Source organism: Bombina bombina, chromosome 1, assembly GCF_027579735.1.
Source record: "Bombina bombina isolate aBomBom1 chromosome 1, aBomBom1.pri, whole genome shotgun sequence".
Lineage (NCBI taxonomy): Eukaryota > Metazoa > Chordata > Amphibia > Anura > Bombinatoridae > Bombina > Bombina bombina.
This window is the reverse complement of record NC_069499.1, coordinates 1,425,943,739-1,425,968,068: the sequence shown is the minus strand read 5'-3', so window position 1 is coordinate 1,425,968,068 and position 24,330 is coordinate 1,425,943,739. Positions and strand designations below refer to the sequence as shown.

The following is a 24,330-nucleotide window of genomic DNA, read 5'->3' as shown; positions in this document are numbered from 1 at the left end:
ATACGTGCAATTACAAGTGTTGGCTGGTCATTTTCCCAGTGCATGGTGTAATAGTGGGGCAACATGATGTGGTAAGGGCATGGATAGGACAGGGTCGGAGTGGAAGGTTGGACGTCGGAGTGCCTTGTATGTGTCTCATGTATTTATTTATTCATTTATTTATTTATTTTTTGGCTTAGGTAGCGCTTTGGAAACATGGTTAGTGGTAGGTCTGGATAGATAAATAACAGTTAGACATATCTGTTATGGATATGGGTACAATTAATTTAATAAGTGTTTAGCTTTAATTTTTAGGGATTTAGCCACAAAAGGTATAATTGTGGTATAGGGTTAGTAACAGAAATGCCTTTAGTTCGTTTGATTTTGGTGACATGATGGTTTTTGGAGTTAAATTAAATCGTAATAGAGATGTGGCATGATATTGCGACTGAGATTTTCATATTGTTTTGGAAAATGTAACCCATGTATCATGTTAGTTTCTGTTTCATTTATATGTTTGTGGTTACTACCAGAATGTACATGTTCGTGTCTTGTTGAATAATAATAAAAATATATTTAAAAAAAAAAAAAAAAGTCTACCATTGTACAAGGCATAATACATATTTTAGCTAATACTAACATGGGTATTATTTATGGATAGTATCTAGTATATGTTTGAGCTAAAATACCATACTCAAATATCCTAAATTGTACATTGTGCTCTTCAGAGGGATAAAGGATATTTCATGGCAAATCACGTAAGATTTACTAACATGGGTGTCCATAAGTGTGTATGGGGAAGGGGGCAAGAGGAGGCATATGCCCCTTCCCTGAAATTCTTCAGCACTCACTTGAGTCACTCCTATGATGCCTTCTTCTACTCATGTTGTCATTGATATTATCAGGTATTTTTTATCTTTGTTAACCCCCATTTGAAAACATTCTGTGGATACCCATCTCCATTTGTATGCACAAACAAATAACAACAAATATTTGTGGTATTTGAGAAGTCTTTATTTCACATCTTAATATGTTTCTTTTAATTGCTGATTGTCTAATCCTCTTAGCTAAGTCATCAAACAACATTTTCATCATCATCTGGGATATTATAATGACGCCCACTTTATCTGTATTCTGTTTGTCACAGTCATTGATTATTTGCAAAACATGTATTTACCACCTGCAAAGTTGGAGAGATCTTCTTTATGTGGGTCAACAGGCTAATCCAGCACCTAAGAGGTTAAAATCATCAGGCAACTCCTTGATGGTCTAAAGGCTTCTCTAGTAGTGAAGGGGTTAAGCTAGTATCTCTTATATTCAGTAACAATGAGTAATAACTCAGTAGTAGCTGAAAGTTGGAATTGTATAATTGTTATGCAGTGATGAGTATATCCACTCAAAAACTAGACAGTTCTTGCCCTGATACCAATAGTAATATTGTTGCATGCAACATAATTACTGAACACAAGCTTCCTCAGTGCCTATGTGTAAACCATAATTGCTAATAGGTAAAGTACATAGTACTTAACCACTTATTTGTAATAATACTCAGTTTATTGGGTTACAAAAAACATGATTTGATCTAACTGTAAAGCACATTACCTAAAATCCAGTGAGAACATGTCTTTGACAAAAAAAATTAAACTACTGTATTTTTATTTCAGATCCAGCCCAAGATAAAATTAGTTTTGTAGTTTGAAAAGATACATGATCCACCTTTACCTGCTCACAAAATAAAATATTGGGTAATTCAAACATAATAGCTTTAATAAGTTAACCATTGTTTTTTTTTTGTTTGTTTTTATTGAAATCAATAAGTTTTTTTGTTGTTGAATTTGAGAAATATATTTTATATAATTTGCCACAATATATATTTTACCTGGGCATTTAAACCAGTTAAAAACATTAGTAAAAGTTGGTAGATAGATGATTAAAATGTCATTGCTGTAAGGGTAACAAAGACAAAGTAATCTGATAAAGTATCATTCAAAGTTTGTATTTGTCATACAAATTTTTAATTAACTAGAAAAATTGTGTTTCCCCCGCTTGCCTCCAGAAAGATACTTGAGCCTTTTCAAGTGATATGTCCTGGGGTTAATAATGATAGTTTTATTTATTAAAATGTTATTAAAATATTTCTTTTGTATGCAGATCTTTTGAAAATAGTGGTTAATTGCATATATATATATATATATATATATATATATGTATATATATATATATATATATATATATATATATATCACTATAATTTAGTTACTAGTCCATCAATGATAAAAATAGGAAAAATCGTTCAACTTGTCCGCTATAATTTCTTACTTGTCCAGGGCTAGTTGACTAGTGGAAATTTCAAGCACAAATTGGGAAAGTATTTTTAAAGGGACATTAAAATTATATTTATATATATAAATATAAATAAATATATATATATATATATATATATATATATACAGTATATATATTCTATTTAAATATTATATATAAAAACCAAAATAATTCTAATGTCATTTTAAAAATACTTTTTACATGAAGGTTACTAAACCTGATTCTAATACATAATAAGTCAATATAAAGCATTTGCAGATGTTGATTCTGGGTACGTGACATGCAAATGATTGGCAGTGTATCACTTTTGTGTTTCCTTTTCCATTTTAACTCCCTAAAATGCATATCCTTGGCGTGCTCTGCAAGTTAGCTCAGTAGTGAAGATCACCCAGCACACTGGAACCTTGAAGCAATAATGCCATATTGTGCACACAAGACTTGATTGCAATTAAAAGAACTAGGCATTAGCTGTCTATTTCACGCACAGGGTATATCTACACTCAATGTATATATCTAGGCACACACAGTTTATTTTCTATTGATACATACCTATAGCTGTACATACATCTATACACCCACTTGTGTATGCTTTTTAAATATTCTAATATCTCAGTATTTCTCCCTGTGAATCTACATAAATGTGTTATTTGTATTTATCTTCATGTTGTTGGAAACAAAACAGTACAGATTTAGCTGGTCACAGTAATTTCTAGTTACTATTATTATATATAAATCTAAAAAGAGGATTGAAAATGTATTCTATCTGGCTTCATACAGCCTGTTTCAGCTTAGTCAGACCAGACAATTGCATTCAGTTTGAAGAGGAAACACAAATTTAGACTGTTATAATAAATAAATAAATGTATGTAAAAGTATATCTGTGTCTATAGAGAGCTCTCAAATGTTATTTACATTTGATAATGTTTATGCTAAGCAAAGTTTCTTGTCTGTGTAGCCTCTTTCATGAAATAAATAAGATCAAAGAAAGAAATGATCAGTCCTACTTACAATATATTAGATATAGAATTTAGTGCAGTGATTTTCATCCTTATACCAGGCACTGATTGGAGCCCCATTTAAACTCATGTTGATCACCTTTGGGATCCAGACTATTCTGGGCTTCTGGGTTGCGTATACATGATAAGTACTAAGCAGGGCATAAACTATCTTTTGCACCAGTTAGAAAACAGTACAGCTTAAAGCATTACTTATATTGTATAATAATTCTTAGTAAAATTAAACATTATTAAAATATGTTTGAGATCACTGTAACAAATTTAAAAGAAGCATACTGAACAATAGGCATGCACCTGCACGGTAAGAGAGAAGCACCAGTGTTCTAAGTTCTACATTTTTTGCATGTTTGTGTTGGAAAACGTGATCTCTGCAGTTTAACTCTACGACTTTGAACTTTACTAAGACTTCCTTTCTATTTATGTGGTCTTTCAATTGTAAGGGTGGGGGGGGGGGGTCAGTATTCAGCTAAAGCTAATTTAAGTGACATGTTTACGGTGTCTCCTAGGGCAGTGTTTCTCAACCTCGGTCCTCAAGTACCCCCAACAGGCCAGGTTTTCCTTATAGTTGAACCAGTGCACAGGTGAAGTAATCTGTTGCACAAACACTGTTATATTAATATACTTTTACCTCTGTGATTACCTTGTATCTAAGCCTCTGTAGATATCTCAGGACTATTTACAGACTTGCATTTTAGCCAAATAGTGCTGGGTCCTGTACAACTCCATGGGAGTGAGCACAATATTATCTATATGGCACACATGAATTAGCAGTGTCTTGCTGTGAAAAGCTAATAAAAAGCATGTGATACGAGGCTGTCTGTAGTGGCTTAGAAACAGGCAGGTATTTAGAGGTTTAAACATTATAAAGTATATTAATATAACAATGTTGATTGTGCAAAGCTGGGGAATAGGACGAAAAGGTGTGGTCTATCTTTTTAAACAATAAAAAAATTGGAGTAGACTGTCCGTTTAACTAATTTATTTCAAATTATATTCTCACACACAAATTTAGGATATTTATTTCTATATTTATTCTTTATTATCTACATTGACCTGGACCTTAAAATTACCGACTATGCTGGAAAAAATTACCAACCATGGTGGCAAGCCTAAGCGCAAGTAAACATTTTCTGTAAATTTATGAGGATTACTGAAATAACCAAAGACAGATCCACCTAGGACAACTAAACCATAGGCCTCATACAGACCCATCAACATTCCCATCTGAAGTGCTTTGGATTGCTTATGTTTCAGGGTTTTCAATCCCAGTCTATTTGAAAACCCATCTATAACCCAATTCATAAAAAAAAAATTGTGGCATAATAACCTTTGTGTACCTTGCAGCAGGACAATCTGACGGTATTCGTTTATCAGAAAATTTAGCAGCTTTTTACATGATTCATTTAAAATGCAGATCGCTGCCCTCTTAAAAATGTGATTGGGTCTATTTTTAGTGACAACATTTGCATAACTTTGTTTTGAATTTTAAAATATTTCTGATTTTATAAATTAGTCTTAAACTATACAATTTGTACTCAAATGAAAGATGACCGTCATAGGGCTAGATTACGAGTATAGCAGTAATTTGCACTCCCGCTTTTTGTATGTGTCGGATAGCGCACGTATTACAAGTTGAAAGTAAAACATATTTGTACAAGTGCTAACTCGACTTGCGCAAAATGAATATCGCAACCACATTCGTATTCCCCTGCAGACTTCGATTGAGCGCAAACCCGATCACATTTTCTCAAGTGCACTAACCCGACATGAAATATTAATATTTCACATTCCAATGTTCTTCACATAGCAGAATATCGTGTATTTAGTAATAAATACATATTTCTACATATATCTGATGGTTTTGTGGTAAAATATATATCTATAAATATGTATACAGTATATAAATATGTATATACTGTATAAATTATTATATATAGGTATAGTTATATACACATATATAGGAATATCTATTATACATATAACATATTCCCCTAGGTTAAGAACATTGGAATGTGAAATATTTACAGTAAATTCATAGCTAAAACCTTTATTAAAAATAAATATTGCATAAATATGATTTTTTATGTTTTCAGCTACAAATACACATGTGTACACACACACACACAGGTGCGGGATCAATAGAGGGGTAGTACCACCTTGAGTAATAGTGCCGTAAGTTTGCCTTCTCTGTAATAGACAATAGGGATTGGCGAACGTTTTGCAACATTTAAAAAATGAAACAAATTAACACATTTGTTACCAATTTCAAATGCTTGTACAATATTCTAACATTCGTTTAATGTAATAGTATTTCTAATGCTATCGTTAAATGTAATAATCAATTCAAAAATATATTTGTATATATTATGGATCAATTTACTAAATTCCCTACCACATAAACTATTGAACTTCTGAATAGTATTTGTTAAATTGAATGTTACTTTTGAAATTTGGATGAATGTGGATATGCAATCTAATTATGTATGAATATTCAAAAATAAAAGTAACATTTGTAAAACGGAAATAACATTTAATTACCGAATTTCAATAATTTTTCTTCTTCTTTCACATTTGATTGTCCAAAACGAATGTCCACAGGACTATTCGTTCTACCAAACAAATTGCATTTACAGCACATTCGCCCATTACCGATAGACAGTTTCATCAATACTGAAATAATTATCTGCCATGTCTTTACTTTCACTTTAGCAGGATATTTTTTGCCTCTATGAAGAGCTGTAAAAATACCAATGAAAATCACCTTGAAAATTGTGCAATCATTTTATTATTTCTAGTTTTTTACTAATAAAAACAGCAGCTCTTCTGATAGATTGAAATGGCTCTTTAAAACCAAACCAATATTCTCCAGACCTGCCATACCATGTCTTTTCATTGGGAATTCTGATGGATTCAAATGAGAGCCCATCTATTGTAATAAAAAAAAAAAAAAAAACTACTTCTTTTAAAAAAATAAATAAATATATATATATATATATATTATATCTATTTGAGTTGGTTCAATATATCTGACTAAATACAATCTGGTGGTAATCCATTATGCTGCAAATTAGCTTTAGTTATTTGTGATCATCTGATATAAAACAAATTTGCAGTGTTAAAGGGGCATACAATTTAAAAATGAAATCCCTTTAATTAAAAAAACAAGATTGTAATATGCATTGATTATTTCTTTTGCTGTAAAAATCCTGCTTGCCCACGCTCCCTAAAGAGACAAAAATCAAATACTGTAACATAAGTGTGCTGCAAATTGCCTGGCCAGTTACATAACCTAGCTCTGTTGATTGCAGCCAATTAGGACTAACTGTAAATAGATTTTTACACTACTGTAGAAATCACTGGGTCAGGCAATTTGCAGCATACTCAAGTAGTGAATCTTTCTGATTAGTGTGGAACACGCATGATTTTTACAGTAAAAGCAAGTAAACTAAACACTTATTGTATATTGCAAAGCACAGAAGGAATTGAAACAATATTTTTTTGTATGATGCTCACTTTTTCAGATCCATTACGATATTTTGTGAATATATACCAAAGTATTCTTTGAGTCTAAATGCATAACTACTTGCATTTGTAAAGTCATATTGTTATATAATCAACAATATATAAAGAACCAGTGGGCTACTGGAGAGTGTGTACTTACATAGCACTCAACAACACTCAAATGAAATGAATACAATATCGCCAGTGGAGGGAGGATTCATAATTAACGTCCGGAGTGGAGAGGTTAAAACTTAACTTTTATTAATTATACAAATTAAAAAAGATTTAGAACATCAAAACACAGTGACATGCCATCCTGTACTTCTCAATAATGGCTTAGCTGTGTGATCAATAGTGGTAAAATCTAGTCACAGACTATGGATGTTGTGGGATACCGGCACTGTGATATCCACTGCTGGGGTGGGTGGTCTTACTAGTGGTATATATTGTGGTAGGTTAGGGAAAATTCAAAGGATTTGTGACATTTAAGCCAAGTGCTGAATTAGGCACTATGATATTTAGATAGAGTGGGTTAAAATTAACACTTTATTAAACATTTATGCAAAGACAGACTAATTACTCAAATTGAATCACACTATAGAAACAGGTTATCACCAAATGTTCCTATATTCTGGTCATTGTGAACGATCCATCTAAAAATTAAAAACAAAGGTTAAAAGTAAGGGCAGTGTGCTCTGGTAGGTACCAGTGTAGTGTGTAATTGAATCAATCAGAGTAGTGTAGTTAGGGATATATACCGTTGCAATCAACAGCAAACATACAGGCTATGCGCTCAAAGGCGTCCTCCTACCTGCGTACTGCTGGGATTTAACCCAGTCAGCCGATTTCTGACTAAGTCCCTATATATGAACTAACACAACATTCATACAGATACTATGTATCTAAGTGGAGTCACACTCTTATGCTCCTGTGCAATAAAAAGTCTCTCGTTGGTCTGCAGTATGCCCTTTATAATATTGGGGCTTCACTAGGTAAAATTGTTATAAATGCTTTTCACGCCTAGAGAATCTTCAATTAAGTTCTAAGTGCATATCATCACTATACGGACTATTTCTCTGTACTGTCGGCACCATTTACAATTAAAATATACCACTGTGAACTTTAGCGTTGTAATGCTGAGAGACAAAAACACTGTTTAAACAGCGAATATTGCAATTAACAAGCATAAGTTTCAGAGACTGCTCTCACACGACACTAGAGCACCAGAGCACGCCCACCGACGCATATTGCAGACCAACGAGATACTTTTTATTGCACAGGAGCATAAGAGTGTGACTCCACTTAGATACATAGTATCTGTATGAATGTTGTGTTAGTTCATATATAGGGACTTAGTCAGAAATCGGCTGACTGTGTTAAATCCCAGCAGTACGCAGGTAGGAGGACGCCTTTGAGCGCATAGCCTGTATGTTTGCTGTTGATTGCAACGGTATATATCCCTAACTACACTACTCTGATTGATTCAATTACACACTACACTGGTCTGGTACCTACCAGAGCACACTGCCCTTACTTTTAACCTTTGTTTTTAATTTTTAGTTGGATCGTTCACAATGGCCAGAATATAGGAACATTTGGTGATAACCTGCTTCTATAGTGTGATCCAATTTGAGTAATTAGTCTGTCTTTGCATAAATGTTTAATAAAGTGTTAATTTTAACCCACTCTATCTAGTGGTATAAATTCCAAGGGTTAGGAAGCATACTATCCACAATAATCAGCTCGCATGAAATAGGGCACCTACCACTCCCTAGGTCAGGAGGAGTAATATATTCTATGCAATAAAGTTACAAAGTCAAATTCAAAAGTAGCTCTTATTAATATGTACTGAATACCAGTAATGACCCAAAATGGCGGTCAGGGACCAGTAGAATTAATAAACATCAAAAGATAGACTATAGGTACAATAAGTGGAGGTACTCTATATTATACTCATTCATTAAGTAGATAATATTGAGTATTTAATCTCATGGTATGCCTATGTTGGCAAATTCGTATGGATCAAATATGTTAACCACTGTACACAAAAAATAATCTAGCTGTATAACAATTTGATCCGTGTAATATATAAAAAAATATGTGGCAGAGCTCCCTAATTCGATATAACTAGCGAGCCAAACTGAATTCCATCTAACAGAGTCGTCCCAATATATAAGTGTTAGTGTCAATATTATGTTAAGGAGCACAAAGTTGTGGTGGTCACCCAAAATACACAGGTAATAGTTATGTCACAAATGGTGTTATTAGGCACTAGACAGATACGCAAGGGAGGACAAGGCAGGACTCCGTAATTCAATATAGTAGGTGAATGTTACTGGATAATAGCTATTTACAAGTAGTGTTATGTAACGTTATTAGGCACTGGACAGGTACATAAGGAAGACAGGACTCCGTGATTCAATATAATTAATTAACGTTACTGAAGTCAGTCTAGCACAATTGTCTTCTAAGAGTGTCAGTGCGGAAATTTAAATGTGAAACAAAATAATATATTGTTCCCCAGAGCGTACGGATACAAGTACTGATACAATAGATATTTGGTAACGATATTTAGTACTTAAAAGGTCAGAGCAGGAGAGCACCGCTGGCAGTGCACCACTATATTGAAGGTAAAAGGTCCGGTATAAAGGGGATTATTATAGCCGTATATCAGGCTTCTATGTAAGATGACTAGTCGGCTAGATAGTGGGGATTGAATCCCAGAGAGACAATAAGTCAGTGCCAGTGATTATGCATGGACACACTCAAATATTCAAATGTTTAATGATTATCCAGTGTATCGTGACACCGATAATCTGCTGACATGTAGGTATTCACAATGGAGTGGTTGCGGTGGCAAAGTAAGTGACCAAGCTATTACTACTAATAGATAGAACTATCACTAAGGCGACACCATTTGTCAGCCAAATTCAAATTATTGTTAACATCAAATTAACTATATAGGTAGGAAGTACAGGAGGACTAACACTGCAAGTTAAAATAGAGTTGGAGAGAGACCGCTACGTCCCAGCTCCCCCTAACATGTTTCGCATAACTGCTTTTTCAATGGTTTTCTTATATATTGCACGGATCAAATTGTTACACAGCTAGATTATTTTTTGTGTACATCCTCAGTGGTTAACATATTTAATCCATACGAATTCGCCAACATAGGCATACTATGAGATTAAATACTCAATATTATCTATTTAATGTATGAGTATAATATAGGGTACCTACATATACCAGCTCCACTTATTATACCTAATTCTACTGGTGCCTGACCGCTATTTTGGGTCATTACTGACTGATTTGATTTTGTAACTTTATTGCATAGTATCTATTACTCCTGACCTAGGGAGTGGTAGGTGCCCTATTTCATGCAAGCTGATTATTGTGGATAGTAGACTTCCTAACCCTGGGAATGTATACCACTAGTAAGACCACCCACCCCAGCAGTGGATATCACAGTGCCGGTATCCCACAACATCCATAGTCTGTGACGAGATTTTACCACTATTGATCACACAGCTAAGCCATGATTGAGAAGTACAGGATGGTATGTCACTGTGTTTTTATGTTCTAAATCTTTTTTAATTTGTATAATTAATAAAAGTTAAGTTTTAACCTCTCCACTCCGGAAATTAATTATGAATCCTCCCTCCACTGGCGATATTGTATTCATTTCATTTGAGTGTTGTTGAGTGCTATGTAAGTACACTGGTTCTTTGTGTAAATAGTCATTCCCTGTGTACAGCACCAGCCTTACATTATATCTAGATACAGTCCAATATACAGTAGTACTGGACGAAGAATTGATATAGGTTTTTAGGCAACAACACAAGTAGTGCCATCGTTTATCTTGTTCCTTTTCTCATAATCAAGAATATGTTTTTAATAAGGCTGTGTTTTTTGTTTTGTACTTGCGCTCAGTCAAAGCCCTTCAATTTAAACGCATTTGATATAAGCGCACATTATGGCAACGCATCGCTTGCAGTTTGCACTTTAATTGTTCTGGGCCTCATTAGTTCATAACTCCTTAATTCTGTTTATCGTGAATAAGCTGCAAGCAAAGATTTATGGCTGTAGATACATTTCTGATTATTAAGATTTTTTATAGGGGTTGATGTGAAATTTAGAATTATATAGCGCTTCCATTTTAAACACATTTTTCAGAGAACATACATTATGCTGTAGTAAAAATGTACATAAATAAAATATTATCTAGATCAGGGCACCCAAACATTTTGGTATGGAGTGCTGGTGACTAATGATGGGGCCAGGGGCCGCATTAAATTATTCTCATTCTAGGGAATGACTCAAATTAAAAGTCTTACGCTAGAACGCTAATTGCGCTGAAAGTAAACTTTTTGGTCTTCTTGCGTTGCTCTCGTATTATAAGTTGAGAATAAGAAATTTGCACTCTCGCGCTAACCCAATGCGTGCAAACACCTTACTTCTATAATTAGAATATCGCACACTAACATATTCCCCCATAGAAGTCAATAGAGAAAAAAAGTGAAAAAAAACAGCCTAACACCCTACTCGCGTGCTAACCCAAACTCATATTCTCATATGTGCTAACCCAAACTCATATTTATTATATGTGGTAAACTATCACATGTTCTCACGTGCGCTAACCCGAACGCATGTTCTCAAGTGCCCTAACCCGACATGAAAATATAAATATTTCACATTCCAATGCTCTTCACATAGAAGAATATGTTCTATTTATTCATAATTACATATTTCTTTATTTATCTGATGGCATTTTGGTACAATATATATCTATGCCTATATATAGATGATTATATATAGGTATAGATAGATATATATATATATATATATATATATATATATATATATATAGGAATGTCTATTTATAAATACTAAACATATTCCCCTATGTGCAGAACATTGGAATGTAAAATATTTACAGTAAATACACCGTATAACACTTCATTAAATATGAATATTGCATAAATATAAATTTTCATGTTTTCATCTACTTAACTGCAAATGACTGCAATATACATAAATATGCATCTTTAGAGATGTGTATGTATGTATCTCTGTTAAAGCCCTTTGCCTGCCTTTTTTTTTTTTCTTCTAACACCTGAGAACTCATATATCCTTATAACTTTTGTGTGCAATATATTTTTTTAAATATTTTTTATTAGATGATGTTATTATAAGTCTAACTGTACTTTGTAATGTATTTTTGATGTGCTTTGTGCAACTTTTTATTTTTGTGAAACAGTTAAACACAGCTCTGATGTTGCGGTATTCATTCTAGCGTAAATCGAGATTGTGCTCAAGTGATCACGCTTACTTTCAACTCGTAATACAAGCGCAATTTAAATTGTATGCAAATGACCATGAAAACCCGATATTGCTTGCGCACAAACGTTTGCGCTCCACTCATAATATGCCCATATATAAATTAAACATATATAGGACCTAAGTTATTGTTAGCGAATTTAACTATATTTACTACTCAAATTTTCAAATTTTGTTAAAAAAATGAGTAATGTTTTAAATACCACATTCTTTTGTGTAAAAAAAAAAGATCCCATACTCCCTTGTTGGGGGCAAAAAGCAATTGATGTGACCTAGCTTTTCAAAATGCTACAAATTGCCTAAAACAACCTCTATTTGATCTGCAGCATTTTTGAAAACCGAGGTTACAGAATTTGCTTTTTAGCCTCCCTAGGGAGTTTGGGCCAAACACATTTGTTTTTAAACATATAGAAAAAGATTGTTGATGTTTTTTTTAGTTACCTAACGAGAAATGTGGAAATTATTTTTCACACAAAAATTCTTAAAGAGCTGGAAGTGGCCCATGGGTCTTAGTTCGGGCAACTGACGTCTCTGTCCTGAAAGCAAAACTGTTTCTTTTTCATTCATATAGATATTTGTCTGCACAAAAGGCATTCCAAATAAGTTTAAATGTAATTTTAAAGGGGAAGTGTGCTGTAAAATGGTTTTCTCCTTAAAGGGACAGTGAACCCAAATTTTCTCTTTTGTGATTCAGATAGAGCATGCAATTTTAAGTGACTTTCTAATTTACTCCTATTAGCAAATGTTCTTCATTCTCTTGGTATCTTTATTTGAAAAGCAAGAATGTAAGTTTAGATGCTGGCCCATTTTGGTGAACAACCTGGGTTGTTCTTGCTGATTGGTGGATACATTCATCAACCAGTAAACAAGTGCTGTCCAAGGTTCTGGACTTTCTTTTTCAAATAAAGATAACAAAAGAACAAAGAAAAATTTATAATAGGAGTAAATTAGAAAGTTGCTTAAAATTGCATGCTCTATCCGAATCACAAAAGAAAAACATTTGGGTTCATTGTCCCTTTAATATGGTTCTAATTACTTTTTAAACCCGGTATATTTTTGTATATGAAATAGCTGTTAATTGAAACCACAACCCAATACAATGGGCTGATCTGGTAAGGAGAGAATACCTCATTATCTTATAAGTCGAATTATTTACACAAAGTCCTCATTTTCTTATTTATGACTGTTTACTCATAAATAAACTATTTGTAAACAATTAATACACTCCAGTAGGTAAAATGGATAACTGGGAACACATTGAAAGGGAGAAAATATTACAGTACACTGCCCTTGTAAATAACCTTTATATATTCTTAAAGGGACAGTCTACACCAGAATTTTTATTGTTTTCAAAGATAGATAATCCCTTTATTACCCATTCCCTAGTTTTGCATAACCAACATAGTTATAATAATACACTTTTTACCTCTTTTATTACCTTGTATCTAAGCCTCTGCAAACTGCCCCCTTATTTCAGTTATTTTGACAGATTTGCATTTTAGCCAATCAGTGCTAGCTCCTAGGTAACTCTCATGTGCGCGATCATTGTTATCTATATGAAACACATAAACTAATACCCTATAGATAAGATAAGATTTAGATAAGAGGCGGCCTAAGAAATTAGCATATGAACCTCCTAGGTTTAGCTTTTGACTAAGAATACCAAGAGAACAAAGCAAAATTGGTGATAAAAGTAAATTAGAAAAAAAATTACATGCCTTATCTGAATCGTGAAAGTTTATGTTGGACTAGACTGTCCCTTTAATGGAAGAAAAATGTTTAATGTACTTATGTTCAGGAAATAATTATTTGTGATTGTCCTTCACGGCCCAGTGTCTAATAGATTTTATATTTATGTAGCATATTATAGGATTGGATTATAAGATAAACCTAAATCTTTTACTTTTGGTCTGTTTATAACTAGCTAGCTGGAAAGCAAGGAATATTGTTCACCAACGTTTACATAAATACGACTTCTTTAGAGAAACATCAGGTAGGTTTCATCACTGAATTGTTTTGTATGATGAGACAGATGTTTTTTTAACAGAAACAGATCAATATTATCCTTAAGAAAATGAATAGAACTTTTCCTTTGCTGAATGATATTGTACAACATAGGTTTTTATATAGACTATAGAGTATAACTGCAATCTCTGTTATTCCCTCAATTAAGGTAATCATCTACTTGTGTGCATATATGTATATATATATATATATATATATATATATATATATATATATATATAATGTATAGTGTTTACACAACCACATCTGTGTCTCTAATCTCTATCTAATTAGATATATATTTGTATTTATACATGAGGAACCAGAGAAAAAGTGCTATAAGAAAAATACACATTGGATGACTCCCTTATATTTTAAAAATAATCCCTTGGTTTCCTCAAAATAAAATGCACTTTTTACTGTCACATTCATATATAATTATATTTAAATATACTTAAATTTTATTATTCTTTATTATATCTTTGTGTGCATTGCAGGAGATGTTTTAACTACACAAAAGCTCTTTTTTTAACCTGCATTATAACTTTGTCTCTTTTACATTCATTCTGTATGCATTTTAAAAACCCTAACAAAATGGGCCACTTTTATAATTGGTCTTTGATGACAAAATACCAATTTTAATGGGCCCATAACATATATATGGGCCACTATGTTTAAAGACAACTCTTCATTGACATTTAAATCTTCATTTCAACCACCTCATACATGATGATTAGATATTTATGTGACTTCTCCAGACTTGTAGATTACCAACATTCTAAGTCTTTATAATTTAAAGCCAACTTTGAAATCCCAGTTTACTTTCTCTAATCTGTAGATATAATATTAGGTTTGCTAGACCTGCATCTTTAATGCACACTCATGTAAGTTCCACTTTTAAAAATGTACTGGTTGCTCAACATCTTCTATTAGGCGAGGAAGTGAGCTGTTTATGATTACTTGCAGTTACAACATGTAATCAAAAAGTTGCATTTCTTTTGGAGAAAATAACATGAGACATCTAGACTTTAAACACCCTTGATAATCACGTGAAATAATTCTGTTATAGATGTTCCATTTTGCAATCTAATTTGGGGAATCATTGTGAGCAAATAAATTCTGGAAACTGGCAAGTTGTTTTATTTGTTCTGTTTGCATAGAGTGCCTTCTAATCAGTTTCTTCTTGGCTTTGGTTTCAAAATGTTTTGGAGAGCTGGGAGCCATAGGAATTAGCGTCTTCTGACTGCCATGGACTGGTGAAGGAACTTTGCCATTAGATCTGATGTCTGGAATTGGAGGGTTGAGGTTTACGTTCAGTGGTGGTAAAAAGCCTGGTCTGGTGTGTGATATGTGATCCAAGAGAAGTGTTCCAGATCCTCTTCTTTCCAAAAGCCCTGGTGTCCTGCGACGTACAGTTATTGGTGAAACAGCACTTGGAATGCTTTCCAAGGACTCTCGTGAAGAACTAGTAAAGAGTGTTAAAGGAGAAGCATTATATTTCCTCCTTTCCAAAGATACACGCCCAGAATCAGGAGAACCAGGAATGGAGTCTGGACAAAGATGGGAATCAGATTCATAATGGTCCATACGTGTTAATTTGTGGTGAGCAACCCCACGTAAATTAGTAGCAATAGTTGGGGCAAGTGTGGCACTTGATGTTTCCTGAGTCTCAGGTGCCGTGTTGCGTCGTGACAAAGGTTGGTGGAGGTTACTGAACTGGACTTTATCAGCCCATAAAGAGTCAGTAGTTGAGGGATCCTCCCCAGGGGACTGTTCACCCATTGTGAAGATGGATGGATCTTGTCCCTCTATACTATGTCGCCTGGAGAGCACAGGTCTTTTAGTGATGGACAAGTTGTTTATCTCTGAAATAATATTTTCTTCTTGCTCTTCCACTGTAGTCCTGTCTGGGAGTGCCACTGAATGAAATCCTGCCAATACAGATGGGGCTACTAATCCCCAGGGCTCAGAATTCAGCCTCTTAAGCTGTTTCTTGTTGATCATCCTACCCTTAGTAGGTACCTGATCTAATGTTTTAATTTCCAGTTTGCAGGAAGAAGGGCAAGTGAGCCTAGAGCCCATATTGAAATTAAAAACATCCCTTTCTTCTTCTTTTTCACTTGCTGGAGAGAGAGATGTTTTTATGTCTATATCTGAGGGGGACATACATATTGTTGGACATTGCTTTTCATCAATGCCTGGGGATGGAGGGGAATTTAGATACTGCTTTGTCTTTTTTGTCCCAGAGGGGGAGGTATCGGTGGTAATAATAATGACTTCCTTCCCTCTAGCTTTACACGCATCCAAAAGGACTCTCAGGGTTTCACGATCACCTTTGTTAATGGCATACATGAGTGCTGATGTTCCTGAGTAATCCTTCATGCTTGGGTCAGACCCATGTTCCAGCAACACAGATACAACAGCTACTCCAGTAAGGTTGCAACATGCATGCATCAGGGCAGTTTTTCCCAACTTGTCTGGCATATTTGGGTCTGCCCCATTTTCCAGCAGGTATTTAACCATCCGGGGCTTATTCTGGGGGTCATCATATTTGGCTAAGCAGGCAGCTATCAGGGGCGTCTCACCTTGGGAATTCCCTTCATTAATATAGGCACCTCCTTCCAGGAGAAGGCGCGTCAGTCTGAATTTGCCCTGCCACACGGCCTTCAGTAAGGCACTGCCCTCTGTATGCAGCATAGTGGAATCTCTCATTGGTGATGGAAACAGCAACAGATAATGTATCTGCTAAGCTATGGTGTAGAATTTGGTCGATTTTGGAACTGCAGGATTCACTACCGAGTATTTGTCCTGAAAAAAATAAAGTAGAGAGTTATCTCTGTGCTCTACACACATGTATACTTACAGATATATATATATATATATATATATATATATATATATATATATATATATACTGTATATCCATAACAAGTGCTAGGCTGTTCAAAAATAAACAGTGATAAAAAGTATAAATATATTTTTAGAATATGGGTAAAAGTATACTGAATAAAAAGAGACTCCATATTTGTATATAAGGATCAATAATTAATAATCCTCTTAGGCTACTTGATGGTTTGGAAGTATGCCATAATCTCAAGTATTTTATTGTGACCTTTAAATGATGTCCTCATGACTCACTAATATGATAAAGTTTAGAATATCTAGAGAAGTAAATAAATAGGGAACAGTCTGTATAATTAACACACCTGTGTTTCAATATGGATAGCCTTAAAATCTGGCTGGTGAATAAATCATAAGTACTGGATTTGAAAGATAGTATTATAGTACACTATCCTTATACCGCCCATAGAGCTCACATTCTAATCCATCTGAATTTCATTGTTAAAACATTACATGGATGCTCAGGTAATTTGTTTTATTTTGTTTCTATTTATATGTGATTATGTTTAGCTATCCACAGATTTATGTAGGTGAATCACTAGGATGTTCAGACAGTGGGGTAGATTTACCAATGTCTGTCCATTATGATACGCTGTAGCGTATCATGTTCGACAGAAATTGCTGAATGCCGACAGCATACGCTGTCAGCATTTATCATTGCACAAGCAGTTCACCAGAACTGTTTGTGCAATTCCGCCCCCTGCAGATTCACAGCCAATCGGCCACTAGCAGGGGGTGTCAATCAGCCCGATCGTATAGAATCAGGCGGATTAAAGACTGCAGCCTCATAGGTAGCGGACAAGTAATGGAGCAGCGGTCTTCATAACTGCTGTTTCCTGCCCTTGTTAAATCTACCCCAATGTATAAAAGAACATTCTTCAACATTTTACAAGTCCATTTTATACATGTCCAGTGCTCTCTACAGAGAAAGGAGATAGGTAAAGAAAGGGAAAGGTAGATAAAAAATAAATTTGGTCCACCAACAATCACCCAGCATTCTTGATACCTAGTTTTTTGGTTACCTTGGATGGCACCCCTAAATGTTATCATCTAGAACCACCCTTGCTTTTCCTCTTAATTAGAGGTGTGGCCTAACAGTCTGTGGTGTTATATTCAAATGTGAAACTCTCTGTATGGATGGAAGCCAGCTTGTCTGATTTGTGAGTGCTGAATCACTGCTGTCGTAGCTATGATATATTACATTTACATGAAGCAATATGTGAAGCATCAAATAATATTTTGATGTTTTTTTGTAATATCATAAGGTGAGCACCCAGCATATTATGGCTAACTGTTGTGCTGATGACACAAAGCATAAGTGAACCACTTCATTGGATGGTTGTTATAGTGTTCTTATCGTGAATATTAAGGTGGGTTCCACCAGAATTTTCCATGATCTGTTCTTGATTTACAAACCCTTGTAATATGTAATAATAGAAATGACATGAAATGATTTTAAAATATTTATTTTTGCAAGTGCAAAACATAAATGCTTAGATGTGTTGTCCTGTATACATGTATAAATAGACATGACCCCTGGAGGGAATGCTTCTTAAAAAAAAATAGAAAAAAAAAAGAATAAAAAGTGGTTGATTTAAAAAAAAAAAATCATTAACTTTTTTGAGTAGAAGTCAAACACTTTAAAGGAACATAGAAATACATTGTTGTGCCAGATTACGAGTGGAGCACTGCTTAGCGCTTGCGCTAGAGCGCTAATTGAGCTAGTAGTAAACTTTTTGCACGCATAGGGTATTATGAGTTGAAAGTAAAAAGTTATCACTTTTGCGCTAACCTGATGCACGCAAAAAGTCAAACTTACAATATCTCACGCGCGATTCCCCCATAGAAATCAATGGAGCAAAAAACAAATGGAATAAAACACTCTACTCGCGTGCAAACCTGATTACATATTCTGAAGTGTGCTAACTTGACATGAAAACATGAATATTTCACATTACAATGTTCTTCACATATAAGAATATGTTCTGTTTATTCATAAATCTATTTCTAGATATATATATGGTTGTAAATATATTTCTACATATATATGATTGTACTTTGGTACAATTTTTATCTATACATATATATATATATATACATGATTATATATAGGTATATATATATACAGATATATAAAGGAATATCTATTTACAAATATTTAGAACATATTCTGCTATGTGCAGAACATTGGAATGGGAAATATTTACAGTAAATATGCACTAACACTTTATCAAATATGAATATTGCATAAATAGGATTTTACATGTTTTATTCTACTTAACTGCAAAGTGCTCCAATGCACTTATATATATGTCTATATATAGACAAAAAAGAGAGGACAACAATGGCACTACAGGGGTTGTTGCCTTTAATGCTATCAATATAATTTTCCATTAGTATGGGGCTAAATATTCAGGTAATATTAGGCGGGTGCTGTACACTAGACAGAAGTTGCGTACGAGGAGATCCAGTGAATAACTGGAAAAGAATGTACATATATAGCACTCAACAAACCTCTATTTGTGTGAATTCCAAGAAATGAGCAGACAGGAAAGAAAATGGATATGAATATCCGGTTCGAGTAATTTAGGTAAAACTTAACTTTTATTAGTTATAAAAAATAAAACAACATAACCATGCGATTTTAAAAACACAGTAGCGATGAATCTAAGCAGCATTAATTATCTAGTTGTGTATAGCGCAGTGTTATTGGGTCATACTCAGGTACCATAGTACCCAAATGTATCTCTGAATTAGGTTCAGGTAGCAGACTCATTCGGGACAGTGGTATTAGTATCTCCCTTGAGAATGGGGAGTAATCGAGCCGTTTGGTAAACCTAAATGGGTCTCTCAATTTTCAGGGGTATAATAATATTGATTATTGCTATGAGCATCCAGATGACATGTAATACTGTAGGAAATCTCAACATCTGTTAAGTATAAGTGCAGTTTGGATAATACCTGCTCGTATAAAATTAAAGTGTTATATATACCAAAATTACATTCACTAGATCAGATGTATCCTTAATGAATGGAACTCATTGGTTTCCAGTTTCACTAGTATATATATATATATATATATATATATATATATATATATATATATACATACAGGGAGAAATGTCAGTGTGATTTACGTGTGTTATTCTGAAACTTGTTGCTTCAGTGCTGTTCAATTATTATCTATATTAAATAACAATGTATACTCAATGTGACTACTGAGAGATCCCAAATAACTATGGATAACAAGTATCTCTTAGGAACAGTAATTACAAATTGTTAAATTCCCATTAGGTTAGGGTCTTTATTATTCAATAGTGGAGATACCACAGGTTAACCTATTGACTGCTATTACATATAGCACTCCATAACTATGGATAGAAAGTATCTCTTAGGAACATTAATTACAAATTATTAAATTCCCAAGGTGTTAGGGCATTTAATATTCATTAGTAGAGATACTACTGGTTAGCTGATTAACTGCTATTACATATAAGATAGACAGATTGCTATATTACAAAACATAGAGGTTCCAAACCAAATAGTAACTGCGAGCAATTTAACTAAACTATCTACGGTGACACCAATTGTCAGCCATCAACAAAGTTAATTGTATAAGCTAAACTGCCACTACATAAGTATTTCAATAGCTGTTGATATCATTACTGCAAGTTAAAAGAAACCGGAGAGACGATTAGGTCCCTACTCCCCCTAACATGTTTCACACTGAGCTTTTTCAAAGGCCTTTGAAAAAGCTCCGTTACTATTTGGTTTGATTGGCCGCAAATCTGCAGGGGGCAGCATTGCACCAGCAGTTCATAAAAACTGCTGGTGCAATGATAAATGCCGACAGCGTATGCGGTTGGCATTTATCGATGTGCAGTGAACTTGATACGCTACAATGTATCATGTCCGTTCGCACATTAATAAATTAATTCAACCGCATGATCAACTTGCATTAAAGTATGAGGTTTGTTAAAAATTCTCATGACTTATACCCATGAGGTCCAATTTTTGGGGTTTTGAGTTAAATCGTTGTCTAGAAGCTCTGCCATTTAATTAATGAATAATATTCCATCAAGTTGATTCTGGACTAACAGATCTTTTTTTATGTGGAAATACAGACTGATCCCTTTACAGCAAAGGCAGAAATAATTGCTACTTTTCTTTCTTCTCTATATGCTCAGGGTAGATCTGCAATAATTAGTTTATAATAGTGTACCTATTGTTAAATATTTATTGACCTGCTACTTGATGTGTGAAATCAGACTTCAAAATTATTCATATATGTGTTATTCACATATTTAAATTGTCCAAGTCTATCCTTTCTTTGTTTTGTAGTTAACCAGATAATGATCCTGATTTTAAAAGGCCGCTAACTAAAAATGCATATGCAAACCTTGCGAGCATATTGACAAAACTAAATCATTCACTTCTTTTGTAACAGGGGAGAGATTTGATATAAAAACGTGTGTGAATTGTATGACCACTCAGGTCATATACATGATCAAATGTAAACTATGCAGGGTCCAATATATAGGACTCACATCCAGGGACATAAAAACCAGGATCCGGGAACACTTCTCTACTATTGGCCAGGGGAGAGCATCCACCCCTCTTGTACGCCACTTTGTAGAAAAACATAATGGTGAATTAAAAACTTTCAAGCGGTGTGCTATTGAAAGGGTCAATAAACCCAAAAGAGGTGGGGATATTGAAATACTTCTGGCCAAGAGAGAAGCTTTCTGGATGTTTAGATTAAGAACTAGAGTACTGGATGGCCTCAACTCCAGGTATGACCTCATAAATTATTGGGAGTAGGAGGTTTGTGGGTCTCCGGTGCTCTATTTTCTAGTTCTAAAAAGATATAAGATGGAAGGTACTTGTCTCCCTTTTATTATGTATTTATTATGTTATTATTTGGAGACAAGTCTACTCTGTATATTTTATAAGATATATCAAGGTCTTTGTATGGGCATATCTCACTGTATTACTGATTTGGTTATTATGTACTGTTAAGTGAGAAGTATTTATATTTACAGTCATCCAATAATCTCTAGATGACCATTTTTTATTATCAGCATGCTATGTCATATCACGGTATTTATTGCAGATGTAGAGTTATTGTATTGTACAGCATCTGATCTGTGTTCTCTGCTATACTATATTATGTAACAATATACACAGTCCTAGGAGGTCATAAGTGATCTGCCGTGTGATGCAGTTGTGAGATGGTGTTGCGCTCTAGCTCTTAACCAATAGTAGTGTTTTAAGGGGTATCTAAGTTTGTAGAGTGATACACAAGCCAGGCTATGAATACGGCAGTAAGCCGAAATGCGTAAGCCAGTTGTGCTGCGCAAACACCGTCCTGTTTGGCTGTTTTCATTTGTATTTTTTTATTATTATTATTATCAATAGGCAAACAAATATCAGCGTATATAATCACAACCGTCCACTCATATGGACGTGCTATCAAAAGAAAATCCTCTCCATAATAACAACATAGTAAAACAAAAAGGACAATACAGGTCAAGTAAAGGAGAGAGAACATTAAATCAAAGTTCTGAGTTGGTGAATAGTCCAGTAGTGTTCGCCCCATAGTCAGGGCAAGTTGTGTCCATATTGCCTATTGAAACTTTTTCAATTTTCACAAAAACTATTAAACATTTGACAATTAAAGCACCCTGCAGCTACTTATGAGCCCCAGGGTGAAAGCTATAAAAGTAAGATCATCAACAACATTAACAAACACATCTACACATTGCTGTAATTAACATCTCAAACCATTAGGGCACACATTGGATTGGTTATAAGGCATCACCAGACTTATGATGGTGGGTCACACGTCTCCCGCTAGATTTCAGTGACCTAAGGCATTTGCCCAGATGTTCCATTCACCCCTTAGATTCGCTTCCAGCATGTAAATGGTATTTTTAAAAGGGTACAGTATTTGCCTCTGGGTCGGGAGATCTAAAGATTGTAAAAAAAGTCTCCATTTCCCAATAAAGCGCACCACTCGCGCATTGACATCAAACAACGTACCACGTTGTTCACGCAGCAGATTTTTTAACATAATTTGCTTAAGAAACATGAAAGATGGCGGTTCACTATGAAGCCATTTATGGAAGACACATTTTCTGGCTAAAAGTATACAGTTAATGAGCAATTTCTTATATTGTCTTGGGACTGTCAGTTGATTGAAAAACAGAAACTGTGTAGGCATAAATGTGGTGGCGATGGATGTGATTTTTGAGAGCCAGAAGGACACTTGGCTCCAGTATCTGCGAATCTTGGGGCAATACCAGATGTAATGTAAAAAGTCTGGGTAAGAACACTTGCCACAAACATTAGAAAAGTCTTTCCTCTCTTGATAGATAACTCATATCTGTGATTCCCTAAGGTCAGCTGCAAGAGTTGCAAACCAAGTTAGGCTTAGGCTATCATATATAATATTGACAGGAACATTAGGCAGTCTCCTATTCCAGACTTTAAAAAGGTTTAACTGCATATCAGGGATTTTGGCTTGTATCAGCTTGTTATAAATTGGGGATATAGCAAAATTATGTGCTTGAAACTGTGCAGCGGTCCGAGTCAAAGGCGATTTATCCCAAAACGTCCCACAATTCTGTAAAATGTGATTGATATAGTGTTGGACTTGAAAATAGGCAAATCTACTAGTGTATGAGGTCAAGTATTTCCTACATATAGCGTCAAAAGGCAGTACAGACTTAGTAACAGTATCTAAGAGTTTGTATATGTTATCTACGCCTAGAGTTTTCCAGATATGAAAAACAGGGTACATTGAACCAGGTAAAAATCTTGGGTTTCCCATAATGGGTAGGTATTTAGTCTGGCTGGAGTCCCAGGACAAGGCTTTGGTCATGGCCCTCCAGCCCACAAGAATATCCCGAAACATCGGGTGATTCTGTATAGTCGTAGGAAGTTCAGATAAAGTGGCATGTGGTAGGAAGGAGGGAGACACCTGAGGCAGTGAGGCCTCCTCCAATTGAACACTGGAGAAGTGCTGGGTGTTTATTTTCCAATCTAATGCAAACTTTGCTAAAGAGGCCCAGTTATAATAGAGAAGGTTCGGTAAACCCAGTCCTCCCTTCAAGTAAGGGAGATATAGTTTATGTACGCCTATTCCAGGCTTGCTACTCTTCCAGAGGAAGGTTCGAAATATGCTGTTTAAGAATGCTATATCTTTCCGTTGCAGCAGGAGGGGGAGCATTTGCATAAGATATAGGAGCTTGGGTAAAACCAT

At 34.5% G+C, this 24,330-nt stretch overlaps 1 protein-coding gene across 1 annotated transcript in view; it reads right to left on the bottom strand.

The window, feature by feature from the left end:
• Nucleotides 1–15,157: 15,157 nt before the first annotated feature.
• Nucleotides 15,158–24,330, bottom strand: part of ANKRD34A (ankyrin repeat domain 34A) — a 72,610-nt gene continuing 63,437 nt past the window's right edge. Inside the window, exon 2 of the mRNA XM_053695955.1 lies at nucleotides 15,158–16,973. Within this exon, the coding sequence (XP_053551930.1) occupies nucleotides 15,252–16,877 (1,626 nt within the window). The 5' untranslated portion in view covers nucleotides 16,878–16,973 and the 3' untranslated portion in view covers nucleotides 15,158–15,251. The remainder of the gene's footprint in view (nucleotides 16,974–24,330) is intronic.